The sequence below is a fragment of the Lutra lutra genome, chromosome 1 (assembly GCF_902655055.1).
Source record: "Lutra lutra chromosome 1, mLutLut1.2, whole genome shotgun sequence".
Classification (NCBI taxonomy): Eukaryota; Metazoa; Chordata; class Mammalia; order Carnivora; family Mustelidae; genus Lutra; species Lutra lutra.
In genome coordinates, this window is record NC_062278.1 from 205,263,553 (window position 1) to 205,287,417 (window position 23,865).

General features: G+C 46.2%; 1 protein-coding gene and 1 long non-coding RNA gene across 2 annotated transcripts in view; one reads left to right on the forward strand and one right to left on the reverse strand.

Annotated features, from left to right (window-relative positions):
• PRKAR2A (protein kinase cAMP-dependent type II regulatory subunit alpha) overlaps nucleotides 1-8,999 on the forward strand; it is a 116,199-nt gene extending 107,200 nt beyond the window's left edge. The window contains exons 9-11 of the mRNA XM_047694447.1: nucleotides 2,314-2,379; nucleotides 4,549-4,690; nucleotides 5,150-8,999. Of these exons, the coding sequence (XP_047550403.1) occupies nucleotides 2,314-2,379; nucleotides 4,549-4,690; nucleotides 5,150-5,283 (342 nt within the window). The 3' untranslated portion in view covers nucleotides 5,284-8,999. The remainder of the gene's footprint in view (nucleotides 1-2,313; nucleotides 2,380-4,548; nucleotides 4,691-5,149) is intronic.
• Nucleotides 929-23,806, reverse strand: LOC125080607 (uncharacterized). The gene is made up of 4 exons (XR_007121427.1): nucleotides 23,729-23,806; nucleotides 23,482-23,631; nucleotides 17,822-17,933; nucleotides 929-1,099 (listed from the first exon to the last, which is right to left on the reverse strand). It is a non-coding gene; the product is annotated as an uncharacterized LOC125080607 (long non-coding RNA).
• Between the last annotated feature and the right edge of the window lie 59 nt (nucleotides 23,807-23,865).

Genomic DNA, 23,865 nt, shown 5'->3' on the forward strand with positions numbered 1-23,865 from the left:
TGAGGGAACTCATCTGTAAAACGGGATAGCAGTAGTACCAACTTTATTGACTTCTCAGGTGATTGATTATGTGAAGCAGCGTACATGCAGTGCTCTCCAGAGTGCCTGCTGGGAGTGAGCACACAGTACCGTTAGCAGATTCTGTTTTATTTGGGCTCCCTGTTCATCACACTCATTCTTTCCATCCTGTAGAAATGCCCGAGTCACTCACATTCCTGCACTCGCTCTGTTTTTACTCCAGCAACCAGCTTATCCCTTTCACAGGCAGGCATATGCAAAGTGTGGGCTCGCAACGTGGACTGGCAGAAGCCAGACACAAAAGGCAATGTATGATTCCATTTATATGAAGTTAAGGAACAGCCTTCCTTTCCTTAACAGAAGTTAAGGAAAATTGCAAGGACAGAAGTCAGAAACAGTTACCTAATAGTGAAGTCATGGTGGTTTTGACTGCAAAACACTCTGTAGGGTGAAGGCCAGAAAGATTTTCTGTTTTGATCGAGGGGGTGGTCACACAGGTGCATACATGTGTGAAAGTTCATCGGGCTGCAGCCTTGAAAAATGAGCACATCCATCCTAACAAACAAAAAGAGCTCAGGTACCACCCTTCACCACCTGTCTCTTCTTTGGTTTATGGCTACCACTCACCCCACTCTCGTCTTGGTCACCAGAATGTTTCCACACATGTGAATCATTACTACTCTTGACCTCCTCCCAGTAGCACTGAACACTGGTAATCACATCTTCCTTTATGAAACTCTTCTTGGACCTAGAAACCACTCTTCCTGCTGGTGATCCTACCTCTGGCTCCCCCTTAGTTTCCTTCAGCAACTCGTGTCAGGGAGTTAATTTGTGTAATTCTACAATTTCATGCTGATTTGGCCTGTTGGGTATAGGGTACCTACCTGACACAACAGCGCAGAAGCCCATGACCCCCCTTTACAGAGCTGTGGCTTCTACTCACATGGAGTGATGATTGTTATGTAGTGAACTTGGACTAGACTCACTCAGGAATGGCGGCCTCCGCCTTAGGGTGTACACTTGGAGTTGTCTGCGGTCATCAAAGTTGAAGTCTTATGAAAATTCACAAGTGTAGATTCTTCTGAAGACATAAGACCCACATGGAATGAAGACACAGGATTAGTATTGAATTACCCAGCGTAGATGACTGTTGCTCCAGATGCTGTGAGAGGGAGGTCGGAGACGGATATGGGCTTCCCGTCTGCTTCCTGAGCTCTCGCCTCATTGCAGCCTTTGCTCAGGTTTTACCATCTTGATGAAACTCCGCTGTATACTGTAGCCATCTCCTCCCCCAGCCCTCCAGACCCCACATTGCCTGCTCTGCTTTCTCCCCTGAGTACTTAATTGCCTTCCAACACAACAGTATCATTTGGTGATTCACCATGTTGATTGTTTATAGTTTGTTTGCCCTTTCAGACTGTGATTTCTATAAGGGTAGGGATATTTGTTTTGTCCACGGATGCGTCTCACATGCCTAGAACAGTGCCTTGGCACATAGTAAGTACTTAATTACTTGTTGAAATACCTGAAGGACTGGTTCAGCCAAGTGGTTTAAAATCCAAGCAAGCAAAAAGGAAAGCCTGAGTCTCGCAAGAGTGACAGCAACTCACATCAAAGTCCCTCCCTCACCAAGGCAAGGCTTTCTCCAGATCCAGGCTGTCCTCCTGAGGGCTGCACTTGATGGTCCGGATTATCCCTGGGCCCCAAGCTCAGGGGTAGCCAGGAGTCACCTTGATATTTTCTTTTCTTTTCTTTTCTTTTTTTAAAGATTTTATTTATTTATTTGACAGAGAGATCACAAGCAGGCAGAGAGGCAGGCAGAGAGAGGAGGAAGCAGGCTCCCTGCCGAGCAGAGAGCCCGATGCGGGGCTCGATCCCAGGACCCTGAGATCATGACCTGAGCCGAAGGCAGCGGCTTAACCCACTGAGCCACCCAGGCGCCCCACCTTGATATTTTCTATAGCAGTCTTGCCTCCTGTCCCCCTGCGCCCCCTCCCCTGGTCACAGGTTTCAATAGCAGACTGACCTGAGCAGCAGCAGGAGTGATCTGTGTGCCACCTGGGCATGCTCATGGGGAGAAATGTGACTATTCCATGTTAGGAAGTGAGAGACGTGCGTCAGTCGTAGTTGGACTGACAGTCCCAGTGACCAGGAGCCTCTGGTTTTGTGCTGAATTTGTCAGCCCTTGGTTAATTTGTAGAGTTGGCCAATAAATACAAATCAGGGCAACGAGAAAATAATGTGTCCCTTGCCAATACATATGTATAGCTCTAATGACCTTCTGTCTCTTTCTAGGGCGAAAAGGCTGATAGCTTCTACATTATAGAGTCTGGTGAGGTGAGCATCCTGATCAGAAGCAAGGTGAGTCTGTGTGTGATGGTGCAAGTTCTGCCAGGTGCGTGCCCAGAAAGTAGCTGCTGGCTTTAAATAATGCGAAGTGTGTCTAGTGTAACAAACCATCATTCTGTGAGGTATGTGACTGGCAAAGACCCACGTGTAAGAACCTCCAGTGGTGGGGACTTGGTGCATTTCTGCTTGTTCCTATTGCCTTTGCCTCTGTGGCATCGTTAACATGAGAAATACTGGCCTACAAATCAGTAAGAAAAAGATAAACCCCGTAGTCAAAAGTGGGGGAATTATATGATAAAGGCATACACGTGGGTGTTGAATATGAAAAAAGCTTCCTTTCTAGAGCACTGGGGAGGAGGTTTGTAGGACCAGTATTACTATGCCATTTCGTGGATAGGTGAGGCCTAGAAAACTGATGGCCGGTAGGTGGGAGGAATGGTCCTCATCATAAATCCATTGCCACCAGATTTCCCTATTCCAATTTTTTTTAAGAATGTAGAATTTGTTAAAATAGTTAAATATAATTCTAACCTAATATGAAACCTTTTAAAGAATATCTTTAGTAAAAGTTAAATATGGAGAAAGAAAAACATGATTACCACCTCTGTTAAAAATAGATTTAAAAATATTAAATCTCTATTAAAAATAGATCTGTTTCACATGAAACAATAGATTGAAACATCTGTGGTCTTTTACTGATTGTTTTTGGACTAGTGATAGATGTCCGTACATTTCTCAAATACTCATTGGCACCTTCTGATCATCTTCTGATTAGTATTGGGTATGTGGGACCAGCAGCACTGTGGCCCTGGGGTTAGGGGGCGCTCCTTAGGAATCCAGAGCCTTGACCTCTGCCCTAGACCCACTGAGTGAGAATCTGCATTGTAACAAATCCCCCAGGGGGCTGGCGTTCATGTGACCGTGTGGTAACTGCTACTCTAAAGAAGGGACTAGGTGGGCACAAACTGCCGTCCTAGAGAATGCTACAGGAATTGGAAGGAGAGTGTTGGCTCTGATGGAGCAGGTCAGCTTCGGAGCAAACAGGTTGGGGCAGAAGTGTAAAGGGAATTATCTGCATGTAACCCAAAGTGACTCTTAGAGACTGAGACTAATTCTTACCAGTAAATTCTCAGTAATTCTTTCCTGAGATTATTGCTTAGCTTAGCAGATGGATTTGTTAAAAAAAAAAAAAAAAAAGAGGAAACATTAGATATTTCATAAAATATGCCACATTATTTTCTCTTATTTGATAAGCACAAATTATAACCTGCTTGATTTTTTTTTTTTTTTAAGATTTCATTTATGTGTGAGAGAGAGAGAGAGCACAAGTGGAGGGGCGTAGGGAAAGAGAGAAGCAGACTACCCATTGAGCAGGGAGCCCAATGTGGGGCTCCATCCCAGGACCCCAGGATCATGACTTGAGCTGAAGGACACTTAACCAACTGAGCCAGCCAGGCACCTCCCTTGCTTGATTTCTTAATACAGAGTTAAACCACTAAATATCCAGGTTGAACATTATAAAGAAATTTTTTTTTTAGTCACTCGGCTCTTCTAAAAACATGTGTGCAGTGTTGGAGGGAACCATTAACTTAAGAAGCATATAGTACCTAAAAAGATTTGTCACTGTATTGTTCGAGAAAGGCATGGTATCAAATCAAGAAGAAGTAACCCAGGATTGTGACTTTACCTAAGAGAAACGTTGACATCATTCAGCAGGAATTAGCAAAAGTAGAAGCAGAAGTCAGCATCTACCAAAAAGACAACATTCATATATATATATATATATATTTTATGTTAATATATAATTGACACTATAGTATGATCATATATATCAACATAATATATATGTTATAATACATACATATTTTTTTCCTTTGGAAGATATATATAAAACCTTCCAAAGAAAATGGTCTGCACCTTACCTCTCGATATTTAGCCGTTACCTGAACAGTGTTGGGACTTGGATGAAGCCCCAGGTAAAAGCTAACTCCTCTAATTAAACCAGAGTGCTGAGATGAATTAGCCTGTGCAGTGTACATGGTACAGTTAGTGTCTCCGCAAAGTGAATTTCTCAATAATTGTGTTTTAAGTGTCCTGAGAAGGGAATGGAAGTGCGTGTAACTGGACGTGCTCAGCTGTGATTCTGGAATCAGCCTAGGTCATGTCTTCCATCTGCTCTAGACTAAAGCCAACAAGGATGGCGGGAACCAGGAGGTTGAGATTGCCCGTTGCCACAAGGGGCAGTACTTTGGAGAGCTTGCGCTGGTCACCAACAAACCTAGAGCTGCTTCGGCTTACGCAGTGGGAGATGTCAAATGCTTAGGTAAGAAAAATAAATTCTTCATGCACGAATACTTTTTTTCCCAACATGCGGTATTTTTTTTTCCCTCAGAAAGCCTCGACTCATTTCACCAGTTCTCACACACATCGAGGCTTGAACAGTCTGTGGGACCAGCTAGAAATGGCGGATGTACCCCTTGAGCAAGCACTGCTGAGCACTGAGTGAGGGTAGCCTGTGACAGGCAGTCTCGGAGGCAGATGTCCCGAGCTCCATCGGGACAGAGTGAATGGGTGCTGCCGGGCTCTGCAAAGTCGCAGACAGAGGACAGAGTCCGGCTGCCCTCACAGAGACACACCCATCCTTCCCCAGCGCCCAGCCTCCCCCAGTCTGGTTCCCTAAGGTGAACCGGTATATGTGAGAAAAGGTTTGGGTGAGGGAAGTGACTTTGAATTATTGGTATAGAGAATTCATTCTCTCTCGCGCCTCTTTTTAACAACACAGTGATGGATGTACAAGCATTTGAGAGGCTTCTGGGGCCCTGCATGGACATCATGAAGAGGAACATCTCCCACTACGAGGAACAGCTGGTGAAGATGTTTGGCTCCAGCCTGGATCTGATTGACCCCGGGCAGTAGGTGTGCCACACCCCAGAGCCTTCTCAGTGTGACACCAAAACCTTCCGGTCAGCCACAGAACACACACACAAGACAGACACGACAGAACTGTTCCTGCTGTTGCCCCCGCCGCTGCCATTGCTATGGCCGTGGGCATTTAGAAAACTTGAAAGTCAGCACTAAAAGATGGGCAGAGGTTCAACCCACACCTCCTCCACTTTGCTTCTGAAAGCCCATTATTAGACCACTCGTAACGATTATTCCAACCCAGCTGTCACATCTTTGGTTCAAAATGGCATGTCTCTCCAACAATTTAAGTGCCTGATACCAAGTCCACAGCGTCATCATGTTCCTTTCCTCTCTGGCTGCTACTGTTGCTGTTGAATGTCATCCCAGGTCTGCACAGACCCGTGTTTAACTGTAGACACCCGCCCCTGACCTTTCTCGAGGGAGGAAATGTTGTAGCCCTTGATCTTCTCGTTTGTCCTTTGAGAAAGTCCACATTTGTTCACACTCATAGCCTTTGGTTTTACAGTAGAAGATGGCGGCAGGTAGTATGAGGTCTGTGGGCCTGAGGCCCTGTACTGTCACCTGACAGCTGCGCCCATGACAGCTGTCTCCAAACTCCCAGCGATGCTGAGGGAAAGGCCCTACCCTGGGGCCTAGCAGGTCAGCACCCCAGAGCACACTGATTGGTCGTGAGGACCCGTGTTAAAGCAGAAAATCTGGGTTCCACACATTCTTCAGGTAGCAGAGAGCCAGGGAAGGTTTTCTGGGTTGGGGGTTTTGGTTTGTTCTGTTTTGTTTTAGTAGATTTTATTTTGTTTATTTAATCTCTGTGCGGTTTGCCTGAGTGAACTACTGTCCATTTCTGAGGAGTCAGAGTCTGGATGTGCCATCACTTTATCTGACCCAAATACTTCCCTGGGCAACTCCTGCCATCTCGTTTCCAGTTGCCTCACCAGCCGATAATGGCAGTGTGCCAGCAAGAGGTCATACTACAAAGAGAGCCCTTTCCTTCTACTCCAGTATTGTTACCTAGCTTTGCTGTTGAACTATCAATTTTTAAACTCTTTAAAGAAGCAGCTATTTTTTTGAAATTTAAAAAAATGTTATTTCTATATGTAGGGAATTCCTGTTGGACCTATTCATATGCTTCAGTGTGTCAGCTGACTCGGGCATTCATCCTGAAGATCAATTCTTTGTTTTTAAAAATCAGAATCCTTCACCATTTCATAGAATTACTGCAAAGAGCTAGTTCTAATTAAGGTGCTGGGATATTTGGGGTTCCAGTTATTAACCCCAGAGGAAAGTAAATTAGCTTGTATTTTAAAACTTTTTAACCTTTTAATTATATCAAGCAGAATTCTGATGAATTATCCAAACTAGATATATTTCAGGATGAATGACTTAGAACCAGATTCTACAAGAGATCCTAAGAGCAGTATGAAGTTTGCATAGAGATAAATTTGAATATTGTAGCCAAGTTTATACTAAAGCAAGAGGCCCTTTCTAGTATGATTTACTTTTTAAACTTGCATAACTCAGTAAATCCCTGAGAGACCGCATGCTGGGGCTTGAGTCATTCCTGTTGTAGGATAATGATGGAGCCCACGTGGTCACTTCATTCTCCACGGAAGCCAGGCTCTCTGCTTTTTGCCATGGACTGTGCAGTGGAGAGATTTCCAGAGTGGCGACTCACCACAACCTTGGTCAAGTCTCCCTTTTTCTTGTGTTCTATGAAGTGAAAGCAGGAGACTGCCTTCAGACTGCCCTAGCGAGGTAACCTGCATTGCAGCATGAAAGGTTGTAACTAATACTCCAAAACAGGCAGCTGGCGCTGGGAAAGCCCATGTGGTTTTCTTCCCACGATTTTCCAAGGTGGTTCTTTCTAGGGCATTGCTTTATTATCAAATAAATTCAGAAAGCAGATCCTGTACGTTAGCAGACAAGAATCACACCTGTTTCGTCCAAAAGTAGCAAGTACATGGAGCTTTAGGGGTGTCACAGAGGCCTAGCCCCAAACTGTGCGAGGACTCTGTTTAAACACCAAGCAGATGCTCTCTTGTAAACCCGCCCCCCCCGCCAGCATTATTCAGGGCCGGCTGGGCGCCTAGTGTCCTGAGTCACTCCTCCAGGCTGTTAGGCATGGGCCTTCTCATGTGGCCTTCTTGCATATCCCAGTTCAGTCTTCCCCCTCACAGAAGCCTCTTTGATACCCCCAACTCACTGATGGTCGCTGTTTTACAGAGTAGAAGTCATCCAGGTTTAAGCCCTCCAGCTCTAACTACAGACTGACATACGGATCATGAGTCCAGACCCTCACTGTATACAGGGCCCCCTGGGGGTCTGGCTTGAGGAAGGAAGACTTTAAAGGGACCAGCGTGAGTGAAATAGTGCCAGGAGTCCGACAGTGTTCCGGTTCTCTTCGCAGCGTGGGGAATCTGAGGTGGCAGAATCTCTGGTGTCCACACTATGCCCGGCAATCCCTGCACTGTTGGTTGGGCCTCGAGCAGAGGTGTGTGTTGGGAAGAGATCCCTTTTATGTTGTTCTCTTCCGTGGGTTAGAGCTTCACGCCCTCTTTCCTGGCTTTGCTGTGGATTTGGGGTGGTGGAGAATATTCCTTGAGCCTTGACGCCCAACCTATAGTATTATCCTTCTTTCTAGGCCCAGTTTATCACGGCCACCCTCTTCTTTTGGTCATAGTCTCTGAAAAAAGGCATCATGTGTGCTGTCCTCTTAGTTGATAGTCTCACATATAATTGCAATAGGTTCTCAGAAGTCAGAGTGCAGCTTTTCTTTGAGCAGTTTAATGAGTGAATTCAGCAGCAAAGTGGCAAGAAGTGGTTCTCCGGCCCGGAGAGGTCATGTTCATCCTCTTAATGCCCAGATTCTCTGCTCACAATGGTAGTCAGTGAGAGGTGCCACTGGTGCCCAGCGGCACCCTGGGCACACAGCATTTCCATGTCAAGTCGCAGTGTACAAACAGCCTTCTCATTTAGAAAAAGTGAAAGAGCATTTTTGCACAGAGAAAAAGGAAAAAGACCCATGAATGTCATCTTTTATCTTTTGTTTTCGGTTGGCTGATGGAATTTTTGTTCTTGACATACACTTGTAAACCAGTCTTGCCAAGATACAAGTTGTTTTGGTTTTTCACTACAATTACCTCTTGTTCCTCCTGTCTTGACTGCTGACGTTCCTCGATGATTCTAATGTCTATTTTATGGGAAGCAGCCTTCCCCTGTGGGTTTCCTTTTACACACTGCAGGGCTATCTTTATACTTTAAAAAAAAAAAGAAAAAAGAAAAAAAATCTGTCACTAACCTCATGGGGGATTTGCAGAAAACCATTTAGCCCACCTTGAGCAAAAGGTAGATTTCCTCATTTTTTTCTTAAGCTCATTGTAATAAAGGAGATCTAATTCAGCATTATTGTGCTACCTCAAAGGTAAAATGTTTTAAGGTCTTTTTTTGGTCCTGAATTCTACACATTGTGTTTGAAATGTCTTTCAATTGGAATTGTTTTTAAATCATTGGGGAGAATCTTATTTTAACCGTTTTACACTTGTATTTTAATCTCAGAAGAATAAGTGATTAGAAAGTGATCAAGTTTTGCTCTGTAGTATTGAACATATAATTAAATCATTGTTTGCCATAAACAAAGTTGGTTTTTTTAAAAGGAAACTCTAGGGCTCGGCTTTGCTCTTGGTTAATAAAGGCTGACAAATCATGTCTGACTTTTTGGTGTGGCCCTGTGTTGTTTGTCCTCTCATTTAGGGTTCCAGGCCATCATAGTACTCATCTGGCAGATACATTGCTGGGACTGGGATGTGAGCTCTTGAAAATTAGATAGGAGGCCTGGACATGTGTGTTAGGGTTCTCCAATAAGAACCAACAAGGAGTGTGTCTCCCGTGTGTGTGTGTGTGTGTGTGTGTGTGTGTGTGTGTGTGTGTATGTATGTTTGTAAATAGATTTATTATAAGAAATTGGCTTATGCAATTATGGAGCAGGCAGGTCTCATGATCTGCAGGATGAGTTGGCAAACTGTAGACCAAGGACAGCTGATAATTTCATTCCAGTCTAAATGTGAAGGGTTGAAAACCATAAGAGCTGATAGAGTAGTTCCTTTTAGAAAGTTAGCAGACCAGAAACCCAAGAAGAACCAATGCCTCAGTTTGAAGGCAGTCAGGCAGGAAAATTCTCTTAGTCGAGAAAGGGTACTTTTCTTATGGTTGGACCTTCAACTGATTAGATGAGGCCCACCCACACTGGAGAGGGCAATGTGCTTTACTCAGCCTACTGATTTAAATGTTGAGCTCATCCCAGAACACCCTTATAGAAACTCCCAGAACAATGGCTGACCAAATACCCCTACCCCTTGGCCCAGTCAAGTTGACACATAAAATTAACTATCCTAGGGGCACTCAGTCAGGTAAGCTTCTGACTCTTGATCTCAGCTCAGGTCTTGATCTCAGGGTCATGAGACTGGGCATGGAGTCTACTTAGAAATAAAAAAAACTTAGGGGCGCCTGGGTGGCTCAGTTGGTTAACCATATGACTCTTGATTTTTGGCTCAGTTCATGATCTCAGGGTCATGAGATTGAGTCCCACATTGGGCTCCACACTGGGTGTGGCTTGGGATTCTCTCTCTCTTCCATTCCCTCTGCCCTACCCCCACTCACATGCTGTCTATCTAAAATAAATAAAATCTTTAAAAACGAACTTAAAAATTTAAATTTTTAAAAAATTAACTATACCAGCATGGTATTTGAGTTGTCGGGTCTGCTGTGGAAGGGCGTCAAGTCTGTCCCTTGCCAGGGTAGATAAACTCCCCAGTGAAGCCCAGCAGACAGCATCTCTGTCTGACAAGATTACTTCTATCATTTCCTTCTCGGTAGCCTGGCTGTCACGAGAAGGAGCAATGACTCTGTGATAACCTAGTGTACCTAACGTTTTTTTCCAAGTGATCAAGAGAAGCTGTTTGGCAAAATCATGTTCCTGTTTAATCTTGCTTAACCTGGTAGTACAAAAGGGTCAAGTAGGTTGTGAACATTCGAGATAGCCTACGGAGCTCAAGAAACTGGTAGCTGAGCTGTCTCAAAGCCAAACGGGCCTTATTTCAAGGCTTTAAAAATTAAATATGGCTTGGCTTTTATAGTTTATTGATGGTATCACTATGAACAGTTAAGAAGTGCCAGGACAACAATAAGATCATGTCCACAGTCTCAGCCTCAAAGAGTTCATGTGACATGAGGACTTCGCCTTCTTGTATGTCCTGAACTTATCCTCAGTGATCTTAGTGCATCTATTTTATTTTATTTTTTTTTAAGATTTTATTTACTTATCTGACAGACAGAGATCACAAGTAGGCAGAGAGGCAGGCAGAGAGAGAGGGGAAGCAGGCTCCCCGCTGAGCAGAGAGCCCAATGCGGGGCTCGATCCCAGAACCCTGAGATCATGACCTGGGCTGAAGGCAGAGGCTTTAACCCACTGAGCCACCCAGGTGCCCCTTAGTGCATCTATTTTATAACAACAGAATTAAACCAGTTTATTTACGCTGTGATTAAGGAATCTGTGTTTGTTTCACAAGGCCTCGTGTGAAGTATGAATTTTGCTTCCTTTACCCATACCCATCCTCTCTGTGGACAAAAGCCCCATCACAGATGATGGCACAGATACTGTTACCTCACTATTTGGGGATATGCAGATAAAATGCAGGGTGTAGACCAGGGACTTACTGAGCAATGACTTGTGAATTTAGATGAGTATTATCCAATTTCTGAATTAGAATGTCAGAAATTAGGTCTGACTCAGCTTATTCATGCACTGAATAAATTTTTTTTTAAGGATTTTATTTGAGAGAGTGAGAGCAAGCATGGGTAGGGGGAGGGAGGGGCAGAGGGAGAAGCAGACTCTCCGCTAAGCAGGGAGCCCGACATGGGGCTTGATCCTGGGACTCCAGGATCATTACCTCGGTTGAAGGCAGATGCTTAACTGACTGAGCCACCCAGGCGCCCCTCATGGAGCAAATTTTGATGACCTGCTATGGACATTCCTGACACTGTGGTTTTTTGTTTTTTATTTTGTTTTAAAATTTTTATTTCTTTGAGATACAGAGAACAGGAGCAAGGGGATAGAGGGTGAAGGAGAAGAGGCTCCCCACCGAGCAAGGAGCCCAACGCAGGGTTCCATCCCAGTACCCTGGGATCATGACCTGAGCCAAAGGCAGATGCTTAACCAGCTGAGCCACCCACGCACACCATGACACTGTTTAAACCACAGGAATTATCAGGAATGATACTGAGGTCCACCAGGGCATTCTGGACCTTTCTTCCATTGATGGAGCTTATCCTCCATGTTTCTGGACTCACATAGACAGCAGCCCTGTTCTATTTCAAGGATGATCATGCGCCCAGTGCCTTGTTGCCCTTGGTGATGCTGCCCTTCTTCAGGGCAGCCACTGCCTCTCCATAAAGTGAGTGGTTTGGACACACAGTGTGCATTGTCCCTTCCTGCTCTAGCCTGCATCATGTATTCTGGCTGCACAAGTATCTGGGGCACTATAAAAGTGTCTAGTCTAGAAAGACTAGACTTGAGGGGATTTTTTTTTGTTTTTTTTTTTTTTTTTAATATTTATTTATTTGGTAAAGATTACAAGTAGTCAGAGAGACAGGCAGAGAGAGAGAAAGAGAGGAGGAAGCAGGCTCCCCGCTGAGCAGAGAGCCTGATGCAGGGCTCGATCCCAGGACCCTGAGATCATGACCTGAGCTGAAGGCAGAGGCCTCAACCCACTGAGCCACCCAGGTGCCCCGAGGGTTTTTTTTTTTTTTAAAGATTTTATTTATTCGGTAGAGACACAGCGAAAGAGGGAACACAAGCAGGGGGAGTGGGAGAGGGAGAAGCAGGCCTCTTGCCGAGCAGGGAGCCAGCCCAGTGTGGGGTTCAATCCCAGGCCCCTGGAATCACAACCCAAGCCAAAGGCAGACACTTAATGACTGAGCCCCTAGACTTGAGGTTTGAAGGAGACTCCCTCCAGGTAGGGATTCTAAGAAATTGTCACCTTCATCCTAGTCATCCTAAACGTCAGGATGAAACTTGGCCAGAGATGAGTTTTGGATCTAGGTTGTGTTTTGTGATGTCATGGGCTAAAAATCAAACTTCTGAAAGTTAGTCTCTTCTGTGTGACATTCTACCCCTTCCTCTTTGACTTTTTCCCAGCCAAAATCCTTGATCCTGGGAGCATTTCTTTCTCTCCTATAAAACCAGTAATGGGCTTGTCTTTTTTTTTTTTTTTTAAGATTTCATTTATTTATTTGAGAGAGAAGAGTGAGAGAGAGCACAAGCAGAGGAGGGGCAGAAGGAAAGAGAGAAGCAGGCTCCTGGCTGAGCAGGGAGCCTGACGTGGGGCTCGATTGCTAGGATCATGACCTGAGCTGAAGGCAGACACCTAATTCACTGAGCCATCCAGGCGCCCCAACTGGCTTGCCTTTAAGTATGTCTTTTTTTTTTTTTTTTAAGATTTTATTTATTTATTTGACAGAGAGAGATCACAAGTAGGCAGAGAGGCAGGCAGAGAGAGGGGGAAGCAGGCTCCCCACCGAGCAGAGAGCCTGATGTGGGACTCCATCCCAGTACCCTGAGATCATGACCCGAGCTGAAGGCAGAGGCTTAACCCACTGAGCCACGCAGGCGCCCTTAAGTATGTCTTTAAGTAAAGTCAAGTAGTGCCCAGCCCATTTGTAGACTGCAGGGCAGGAGGCTGGCCAGGCTGAACTGTGAAACCAAAGGAGCTACCGCAGACACTAGGACCGCACTAATCAGTCCATCCTGACAGGCAGAAGAATGGGCATTGGGGGCCAGCTCTTGGAGAACACAGATGAAAATAGTACCAGCCAAATCTTTGTGGCCTTCTTGGCCATCAGCCCACCACTTCCTCCCTCTGCAGAACTGCACTGAGCCAGGGGTCACAAGTCGCTGTGTATGCTACTGGAAGCCAGGATCCAGCAATCCCCTTCCTGGCCAGGTCCTCCTGCCCCCAGAATGAGGAGGGAGGAGTGTACAGTTTTTTTTTTTTTTTTTTCTTAGTAAACTGGTAAAAAGGAAGAGCTAAAGTCTAGATCCACCAGATAAGCAAATCAGCACTTTCCAGCATAACATCCAAGCATAGTTAAACTGGATGTTTTCTTTTTTCTTTTTTTTCCTTTTTATTTTTTTAAAAAGATTTTGAGAGAGCAGAAAGAGAGAGAGCACGAGTGGGGGTGAGGGGCAGAGGGAGAGGGAGAAGCAGACTCCCCACTGAGCAGAGAGCCCAACAGAGGGTTCGATCCCAGAACCTGGAGATCATGATCTGAGCCAAAGGCAAACATTCAACCGACTGAGCCACCCAGGTGCCCCTAAACTGGACATTTTCATTCTGAAGATGAAAGGCCTAGGCGTGCAGGGACACCCGCAGCACACTCTCCCATGCCTGTCATGAACCCAGCCTGGGCAGCTGGAAAGGGGCACCCGAAGCTGAGGCTTGGATCTGCACAACAGTCAGGGCAGAGGCCTTTGGGGTCACTGTGCATCGATCCAGGTGAGCTGGAATAGCACAAGGGCCAGGCTGGACTCCTGGCGTCCTGTCCTGGGGCCCCAGGCCCAGGATGAGAAATGAGGCCACACACAGGCTCCTATGACCCCAGACGAGGGGCTGTTCCCCCTGAGAGCTGCAGCCCTGGCAGCTCTGGAAGCCAGACTGCTTTCCTAGCCAGGACAGAGCTGGAGGACAGACCAGACCCCCAGATCCCCACTTCAGGCACTGCCCCTACCTCAGAACTCAAGATGGTTCCACTGGGCTGGCAGCTCCGGGCTGACACTGCTGAGATGAGGATGAGTTGGAGACCCTCCAGTTCCTTGCCTTGCTCCTCTGAAAAGAAGGAAGCAGGCTCATGGGAGGGCATCCACTCCGCTGCCCTTGGCTGCCCATGTGTGTTGGCCCAGTGGAATTCTAGTCTGACCCTTCACCTGCCTGGACTGGTCCAAGGCCCAGTCACAGGAGGCCAGGGTTCGGTGGGAGACTGGAGTTCAGGAGCTGGTGTGCACTCTCTCCTTGTGCTCACTTCAAGCTGGGCATCTCTGGCTCACAGTGAAAGCAGGCCCCACTCCCTGGGGCCAGAGAACTGGCCTCCCAAATGAAAACCTCTGTGAGTTATTCTCCTACCTGATAAACAGATATAACTAGTTTTATGTCCCAGGAGGGCTAGCTTTGTACCTGGGAACTGGTCCAGGGCCAGGTTTACAAAGTGAGGCAAAGGTACACACAGCGTGCCAGAGTGGGGCTCGATGAGACCAGGCGAGCACAACGGGAGTTTCTCAGTGTCCTTCTAGGCTCTTCGTGGCCTGGATGCGGTGGGGACAGGGTGTGCATCCAGCATGATGTGCTGGGAACCGCCTCCACCCTGGCCCTGTGGGATCTTTTTCTTGGTAATTTTCCTGCCTTTTGTTCCGTAACAACAACAACAAAAAATCAGGAATGACTTGCAGCCAGCCCCTCCCCATGTGGCCCACTTCCCAGGGCTATGGAGGCAGGGGAGGGGGTAGGGTGGTGGGGGACCTGGGTCCTGCCCTGTCCTGGTGGGAACATCATGTTCTGGACTGGGAACTACCCATCCAACCCTTGGGAACCGTGGGCCTGAGAGGGTGGGGTGGAGCGAGAAAGGCCAGCTTGATTTAAGAAACAGGCAGGGAAGGGTTTTCTGATAGATCCCTGAGCCCAGGACAGCTCTACCGATGCACTCCCTCCCGACCCTAACCTTGGCACCGGCCCTAGCAGACTGTGGCCCTTCCTTCCCCAATCCCAAGCCAGGCCTGCGTGGGAGGAAAGAAGGGATCCACAGCTGGGATCTTTAGCACAGAAAGGCTGCCTCCACCTCCTGGTCCAACTCTCCCTCCCTCCACTTTTGGACAACCTCTCTCACCCTGGCTGACTCCTGCCTGGGGCCTGGCTTCTTACACCCCTGAGGCGAGGTCACTGCTCAGCACCTCCTCCACCCTTCATCGCTTGCTGCCTGGCCCTTAGCCCATCCTCTAACCTGTTGTGCCTCTGCCCTCCTCGGCAATGGTCTCACCTCATTATGAGAAAAAAAAACAGAAACATGGGCCAGAACCCCCAGGCTTCTCCTCTGCTCTCCGTGTCCCCCTCTAGCTCCTGCCCCACTGTTCTCCTTTCACGGCAAAAGCCTGAGACTTCTGGACAGTTGCCTCCCGTTCTGGCCCATAGCTCATCCCTGCGGTCCTCGGAGCCCGCTCAAGTCACCGTGGTGGACCTGTCTCTCCTGCTTCGAGGACCACCTTCTCAAGAACATCTAGTTCTCTGGGTTTTCTTCTCAGCTCTGTTGCCAGCTTTAACCCAGACTACAGTTAAACATCGGCACGTTCCAGGGCTCCATTCCGCTCCCCACCCTGGGAGTTTTTTGCCAGAAGCAGCGTGGCTTTCGGTGTTCTCTCCATGCTGCTCACTCCAGATATATACCTCCATCTGGGACACTGTGCTGGGCCGAGTGTCCAGTGGTCTGGGCTGGGATCCCTCTCCCATCTCTTCACTCCACCCACTGGGAACCTTCTGGAAAGTTTGCTTTGCCTTTTTTTGTTTTTCTAAATTTAAATTTTTGTTCAAAGTGTGGAATATAATGAATACAGAAAGATGCATAAAACAGACATTCTGCTCAGTGATTTCTCACCACCACTCACAAAAAACAGAGCCCAGAGGAAGGACACTGTTGGCGCCCTACAGTGCCCTACAGTAAGATGGTCATTACCTCAATTTTCTTGATGGTTACCACCTAAACATACCTCTCTGAAAAACCACTTTCTTGGGGCACCTGGCTGGCTCAGTTGGTGGAGCATGTGACTCTTGACCTGCAGGTCAGGAGTTCAAGCCCCACACTGGGTACAGAGCTGACTTAAAAACAACAACAGTAAATAAATAAATAGGTAGGTAACTACTTTCTTCATACAGTGGTATCAACACCTGTAATTAAATGCGTAAGGGAGAAGCCATCCTAACTGCTGGGTTTTAGCACGGTCTTTATCTTTTCCTCTTTTGTTTACCCCAGGCCTCTCCCTTCTATCATCATCACTCTCTGGAAAACCATGGTGACATGGGGCACCTGGGTGGCTCAGTCCGTTAAGTGTCCGACTCTTGGTTTCAGCTCAGATCATGATCTCAGGGTCTTGGAATCAAGCCCTGGGTAGGACTCTGCCCTCAGCGGAGAGTCAGTTTGAGATTCTCTCCCTCTCCCTGCCCCTCTACCCCCTCCCCCTGCTCGTGCTCTCTAAATAAATAAACAAAATCTTAAAAAAAAAAAAGATACATGTTTCCATGTTTCTCCTTGCTTACATAATCATTATATATATACAGTTAATCCCTTGAACAGCATAGGGATTAGGGATGCCAACCGCCTGCACAGAATAAAATCCGTGTATAACTTTTGACTCCTCAAAAACTTAGTAGCCTACTGTTGATTGGAAGCTTTAGCAATAACATAAACAGTCGATTACCCTGTTTTGTACGTTACATGTATTGTATACTGTATTCTTTTTTTGGATACTGTATTCTTACAATAAAGTAAGCTAGAGGAAAGAAAATATGAGGAAAATACATATTCAGTACTGTACTGTATTTATGCAAAAATTCGCGAATACGTGGAGTTCAAAGCTGTGTTGTACAAAGTGCCAATCGCACATGTACGCGATGTGGTCTGTCTTTGTTGTATACATTAGATCATTCCGTACACACTTCTCTGCGTCCTTCCCGCTCATCTCTACTTCTTGCAGTCCGTCCAATTCAGGTGGTGGCAATTCTAATTCCTCCTTTTCAATGGAGACATAAAACCTGTCCCCAGACTTGCTGATCCTCCTCCCACAAAAGGTGGAGTCTAATTCCCCTCTCCTTGAACACATATGCCAGCCCTACTGTGTATATCTGAGTCTAGGTTAGAAAGGCAATACAGCTTCCACCTGCCTTCCTCTCTCTTGGGACAATCATCCTGGGAACCTAGCCACCATGTTGGGAGGAAGCCCAGGGCGTATGGAGGTCAATGTTGGGTGTTCCCGCCTCGGCCCCAGGGTCAGCTGACAGCCAGCATCATACACGCTTCAAGGGACGGACCTTCTGAGGATTCCAGCTCCAGCTTCCAAGCTGCCCAGATTGATGCCACAAAGAACAGTTGCCACCGAATCTTGCTCAAATGGCAGATTGGTGAGCACAATAAATGTTACTGTTTTAAGCCACTAAGGAGAGTTTAGGGAATTTTTTATACAGCATAGTAGCCAGAACCATGTGCAGGTACCAGAATGTCTCTAACCGTGGCCTTGTGGATGGGCTATCACTTTGCAATTTTTCCCCCACTATACATGATGCATGAATAAATATCCCTGATCATATAAGGCACACCCAGTGCTCTCATTTCTATAAGTGAGAATCTAAAATTTGGGACCATAGGGTCCAAAAGTGTGTGCATTTTTATTCTACTGGAGTTTGCCAAATTGCTTTCCCAAAAAGGCTGTGAACTGTCTTACCTTTGTCAATAATGTCTGGATGAATCCGTTTCCTTGCATCCTGGAAAACATGAGTTGGTCCAGCTCTTTTTAACATCTGCGGGTGGACTAAAGAAAGTGACAGCTCATTTCCCTTTAAAAAAAAAAAATTAAGCCTTTTTTTTTTTTAAATAAAAGAGTGGTTTTGGGTTCACAGCAAAATTGAGTGGAAAGTACAGAGAGTTCCCATATATCCCCTCCCTCCCCAACAAAGAGCCTCCCACACCATCAGCCCCCCGTATCAGTGTGACGTGTTTGTTACAATCAGTGGACCATCATCAACCAAAGTCCAGAGTTTACATAGAGTTCATTCTTTTTGTTGTACTTTCTGTGGCTTTTGACAACTGTATAAGGACATGTATCCACCATTAGAGTATTAAATAGAACAGCTTCACTGCCCTAAAAGAATCCCGTGCCCACCTATTTATCTCTCCCCCTCCCTCAAATGCCTGGCAACCACTCATCTTTTTATTCTCTCCGTAGTTGTGCCATTGTTACATTTTCTTTCTTTTTTTAAGATCTTATTTGTTTATTTGACAGAGAGAGACACAGCAAGAGAGGGAACACAAACAGGGCGAGTGGCAGAGGGAGAAGCAGGCTTCCCGCTGAGCAGGGAGCCCGAAGTGGGGCTTGATCCCAGGACCTGAGCTGAAGGCAGATGCTTAACGACTGAGCCACCCCGGCGCCCCGTCATTGTTCCATTTTCACTCGGATTTGCACTTCTTGCCTTCTGATATACTTGGCCATTCTTCATGTTGTGAGGTTCTGCTGGTTGCCTCCCAATCCTTTTTCTTCTTATCTTTTCTAATAAATCCAGATTTTGTCCAGAGTGGCAAGTGTCCAGTCTCAAGTGATGGATGAATCCTGACCCTTCTCTCTGAGACTCCTAGTATGATTTCCTATAGGAAATTTCCCACCTAGTACAATTGCTTACTTTCCATAATAAATTATTCCCAAAGATTTTATTGTTATTGTTAGTTGTTTAGTAAATTTTAAAAAAATTAAGTACGTTCCATGCCCAGTGTGGAGCCCAATGTGGGACTTGAACTCATGACTCTGAGATCAAGACCCGAGCTGAGAACAAGAGTCAGATACTTAATTGACTGAGTCACCCAGGCACTCCTGGAGTAAATTTTTATTTTTATTTTATTTTATTTGAAAAGATTTTACTTATTTATTTGAAAGAGAGAGTGAGAGAGCACAAGCAGGGAGAATAGCAGAGGGAGGAGGGAGAAACAGGTTTCCCTGGGATCGAGTCCCGCATCAGGCTCCCTGCTCAGCTGGAAGCCTACTTCAGGACTCGATCCCAGGACCCTGGGATCATGACCTGAGCCAAAAGCAGATGCCCAACCATCTGAGCCCCCAGATGCTCCTTTATTTTAAAAAAATATTTATTTATTTATTTATTTTAGAGAGAAGGAGAGCACAAGTGGATGGGGCAGAAGGAGAGGGAGAGAGAATCCCACGCAGACTTCAAGCAGCGCACAGAGCCTGATGTGGGGGCTCGATCTCACGACCCTAAGATCACAACCTGAGCTGAGATCAAGAGTCAGATGCTTAACCGACTGTGCCAGGTGCCCCATAGTAAATTTTTAACATATTTTTCTTGTATTTATCACCTTAACATGTCCTCTTATTAATTATAGTTTTCAAAAAAGTCCTTTGGATTTTTTAGATTTCCATTCATGATATTAACTAAAAAGATAGAGCAATCTCTGTCTTTTCCATATTTATAACATTTTATTTTCTTGTCTTACTACACTTGCTAGAACTCTAAAGCATTGTGTAATGAGAATAGTGTTGATACTGATCCTGTCTCGCTCCTGACTGAAACAAAAAGTAGACTTAGTATCTGGTGTATGTTGGCTTATGATTATTTTACATTTTATATTTTTTTCATGAACTGTGCCTTTGTTAGATAATGACCATCTTTATTTTTCTCAGTGCCTATCACCTTAAACCCTACCTTCTCTGGTGTCATGTGGCTGCTCTTGCTGTCTTCTACTTTATGCTGGCCTGATCTTTCTCTCTGACAACTCCGTTATTTTCAGTCTTTTCTTTTTTCTTTTCTTTTCTTGTGGTTTCAAGTATCTTTGTTATAAACAGTATGTATCTTTTTTTTGTCTTTCTAACCCAGTCTCTAGATTTTTAATGGGGGATCGGGGTATCCTTGTTTAGTATGACAAAGATGTTTGCCATGCCTTAATTCCTTTATGTTTATTTTTATTATTATTAATATTTTTTTAAAAGGTTTTATCCATTTATTTGACAGACAGAGATCACAAGTAGGCAGAGAGGCAGGCAGAGAGTGAGAGGGGGAAGCAGGCTCCCCGCTGAGGAGGGAGCCCAATGCGGGGCTCGATCTCAGGACCCTGGGACCATGACCTGAGCCGAAGGCAGAGGCTTTAACCTACTGAGCCACCTAGGCGCCCCTTTTTATTATTATTATTTTTTTTTTTTAAAGATTATTTATTGATTTATTTGACAGAGAGAGAGAGAGAGATCACAAGCAGGCAGAGAGAGAGGAGGAAGCAGGCTCCCTGCTGAGCAGAGAGCCCGATGCAGGGTTCGATTCCAGGACCCCGGGATCACGACCTGAGCCGAAGGCACAGGCTTAACCCACTGAGCCACCCAGGCACCCCTATGTTTATTATTTTTTATTTTGTGATTTTATCTTTTTATTCCATTGAACTATATGAAACTACCAACTACCTACTACTTTCCTATCTTCTCTAAGATGTCATTCATTTCACTTTTTCCCTTGGTAATTTGGAAATTCTAGTACTTTTTTCCATTCCATTAATGGCTACCTCTTCCCTCCAGGCATAAGGACTGACCCTTTACTGCGTATAAGTAGCAAATAATTTACCTATGTTATGGGGGAGAGTTTAAAGCCAGTTGGCCCTTCCTCCTTGGTAGGTAACTTGTTCTATCTATCTATGAATTTGTACAATGTTCTCTTTCTCCTTGGAGTTGAAGAATTTACTATCATCTTTCCCTTCCACACTGCCTGGGAATGAGGTCAGTACCTCCCATCTGCAGACACAGCTTTTTCTTCATGTCAGAAAAGTTTTCTTCTGTAATTTATTTGGTTCATGCCTCTATTTCATCCATCCCCATTTTTCCCTCTGGAACTCCTGGTTGTACCTCAGGATTCCTAGATTTGGCCTCCAGATCCCTGGTCTTTCCTCCATGCCTTTGAGCTTTCCATTGAGCTCTGAGCTATTTTTCCATTAGACCCAAGCACCTTCTTCATATTCCTCCAACATGCCAAGCTTGTTCTGTCCTTGGGGTCTTTGCACTTGCTATGCTTTCTTCCAGGAATGGCTTCTCTTAGATCTTTCCCTGCTTAGCCATGCCTCTAGGTTTATCTTAGCTCAGATGCCTCCTTCTCAGATACACCTTTCCTGCTACCTCGGATGTAAACAACATACTCTGCACATCACCCTTGTTCCTTTTCTCCATTAGTCACACTGCCCATAATTAAGTTGTTTTTTTTTTTTTTTTTTTAAGATTTATTTATTTGAGAGAGAGAAAGAGATGGCATGACTTGGGGTGGGGCAGAGGGAGAGGGAGAAGCAGGCTCCCCACTGAACAAGGAGCTCTAAGCAGAGCCTGATCCCAGGACCCTGAGATCATGACCTGAGCCAAAGGCAGATGCTTAACCCACCCAGGCACATCTTAAGTTGTTTATTTTGCTGTTATACTCATCCTTTACTTCCCCACACTCCTCACTGTGGGGCAAGGACTCTATAAATCATTCAAATTCTTGCTGTGTTCATTCTTGCTATGTACCCAGTGTCTAGCACAGGTTAGCACTTATGGAAGAAATATAAGAGTAAATTAATGTCTTCCCCAGGGACACCCTGCCCTGTCCAGCCTCAACTCCACACATAGGAGTACTGGAATGGGAGAGGGGGTGGGCAGAGGAAGGTGGGGCAGTACTTCCCTGTGAGGGGTTGAATGACTGGTGCCTCTTGGGCTCTTTTTTTAAAGATTTTTATTTATGTATTTGACAGACAGAAAGATCACAAGTAGGCAGACAGGCAGGCAGAGAGAGAGAGGAGGAAAAAGGCTCCCTGCTGAGCAGAGAGCCCGATGTGGGGTTTGATCCCAGGACCCAGAGATCATGACCTGAGCCAAAGGCAGAGGCTTTAACCCACTGAGCCACCCAGGCGCCCTTCTTGGGCTCTTTTTATTCTGTGGGTACAGGCAGGAAACAGGAGCAGAAGCTGGACTGGTCTTCATAGCAATCCTGCTGGGTGTGGGGGCCTTGGGCCTGACCCAGGACTAGCTTTAATCTGGGATATTCTCATTCTGCCCCAACCTTCTGCTGCCCCATTTTAATTTATCATTTAATACCACAAGACATCCTTCTTATTCAGTCAGCCAACAGGTATTTCTGGAGTTTACTTTGTATTTGAGGTGCTCAGGATCTATCCATGACTAAAACAGAGAGATTCTCACCTCATAGAGCTCTTACTTTAGTGGAGGAAGCCAGGCAATGCCATATAAGGATATTGAATGCCTCCATGAGAAAGGTAACTGCTATGAAAAAAAGTAGAGCAGGGTAAAGGGATAAAGGTGATTCCATGTGTTGGCTGAAAGGTACAGGCTGCAGTCTGAAATGGGGGGCTTTGAGGGCATTAGGTTACGGTCCTGTGGAAATCTGTGGAAAGTGCATTGCAGCTACGCGAACACCTGGAGCCCAGCCCCTGAACCAGGAGAGTGCACAGGGTGTGATCTGTGAGGGGCTGGAGATGAACAGAGGACATGCAGTCAGAAGTAATGGGGAATCACAGGGTCCCTGCCAGCTCTGACTTTTTCTTGGGGAGGTGCTACTGCAGGGATCTGAGCAGGGCATGAAGGATTCTGATGTATGTATTCATAGGCAGATGTGTGGAGAATGGACTGAAGGTGGCAAGGGCAGCAGAGGGGCCTGTGGCTTTGACATTGCCTTAGGGAGAGATAGTGGTGGCTTGGACTGGGTGGTGGCTTAGACTGGGAGAGCACAAGAAGTGCTCTCATTCTGAGTAGATGATGCCATGGAAGAAACAGGACATCTTGAATGTAAGTGGGAAAGCAGTCAAGAGGCATTTGGACCAAGCAATCGAAAGGACTAAGCAGCCATCCCTTTAAGCCAGAGTGAGGGGGACACAAGTTGAGTTTGAGATGCCAAGTGGAAGTCAGTGCAGATGCCTAGTTTACAGCTGGGCAACTGAGTCAGGCACTCAGGAAGGATCTGGACTGGACATACACCTCTGGTAGTGATGGGCGTGTAGGTGGAATTTGAAGCCATGAACCTGGATAAGGTTATGAGAGAGAGAAGGTAGATAGAGAGAGAAGGCAAAGAGGAAGAACCAGTGAGGTGAGAAGCACCAGGGCATGGAGGCCTGAAACACACAGGGAAGGTGCTTCCAGGAGAGAAGAGATCAGCTGGTCACAGGAAGGCTTTCCTGCCTGCTCTCATAAAGGCAGCACCCCTCCCCCCACCTGGAGCCCGGCGCGTGGACTGGGCAGCCCTGTTAGCAGGACCTAGGTTGGACGCAGGGTCATCTACCAGTCCCTAGAGGACTCTACAGCCATTCCCCTCTACATCTAGTCATCTATCCACATGTGCATATAACCACTCCTTTACTCACCGTCTACAGTCACTCTTTTGTCCGTCTTTCCATCCATCCCCATCTAGTCCTCTGTCCATCCATCCGGTAGGGTGATGAAATTCCCAGTTTGCTACGGATCATCTCAACGTTAGCCTTGAAAAATCCACATCCCGGGAGACCCCTCGGACCCTGGAAAAATGGGACAGTTGGTTGAGCCATCCGTTCACACAGGGATCCCTCACTGCACCCACAAGCCCAAAGCCCGTCCGCCCACCCAACCACCCACCTGACCTCCCAGTCCATCCTCCCACTGGAAGGCACTCAAGGCCCCGCCCCACCTCTGGCCCCGCTCCGTGCCCCGCCCCTCGCCCCGCCCCTCCCGGAAGCCGCTGCCCGGGATCCCGGCGCCCTAGCAACAGCGCT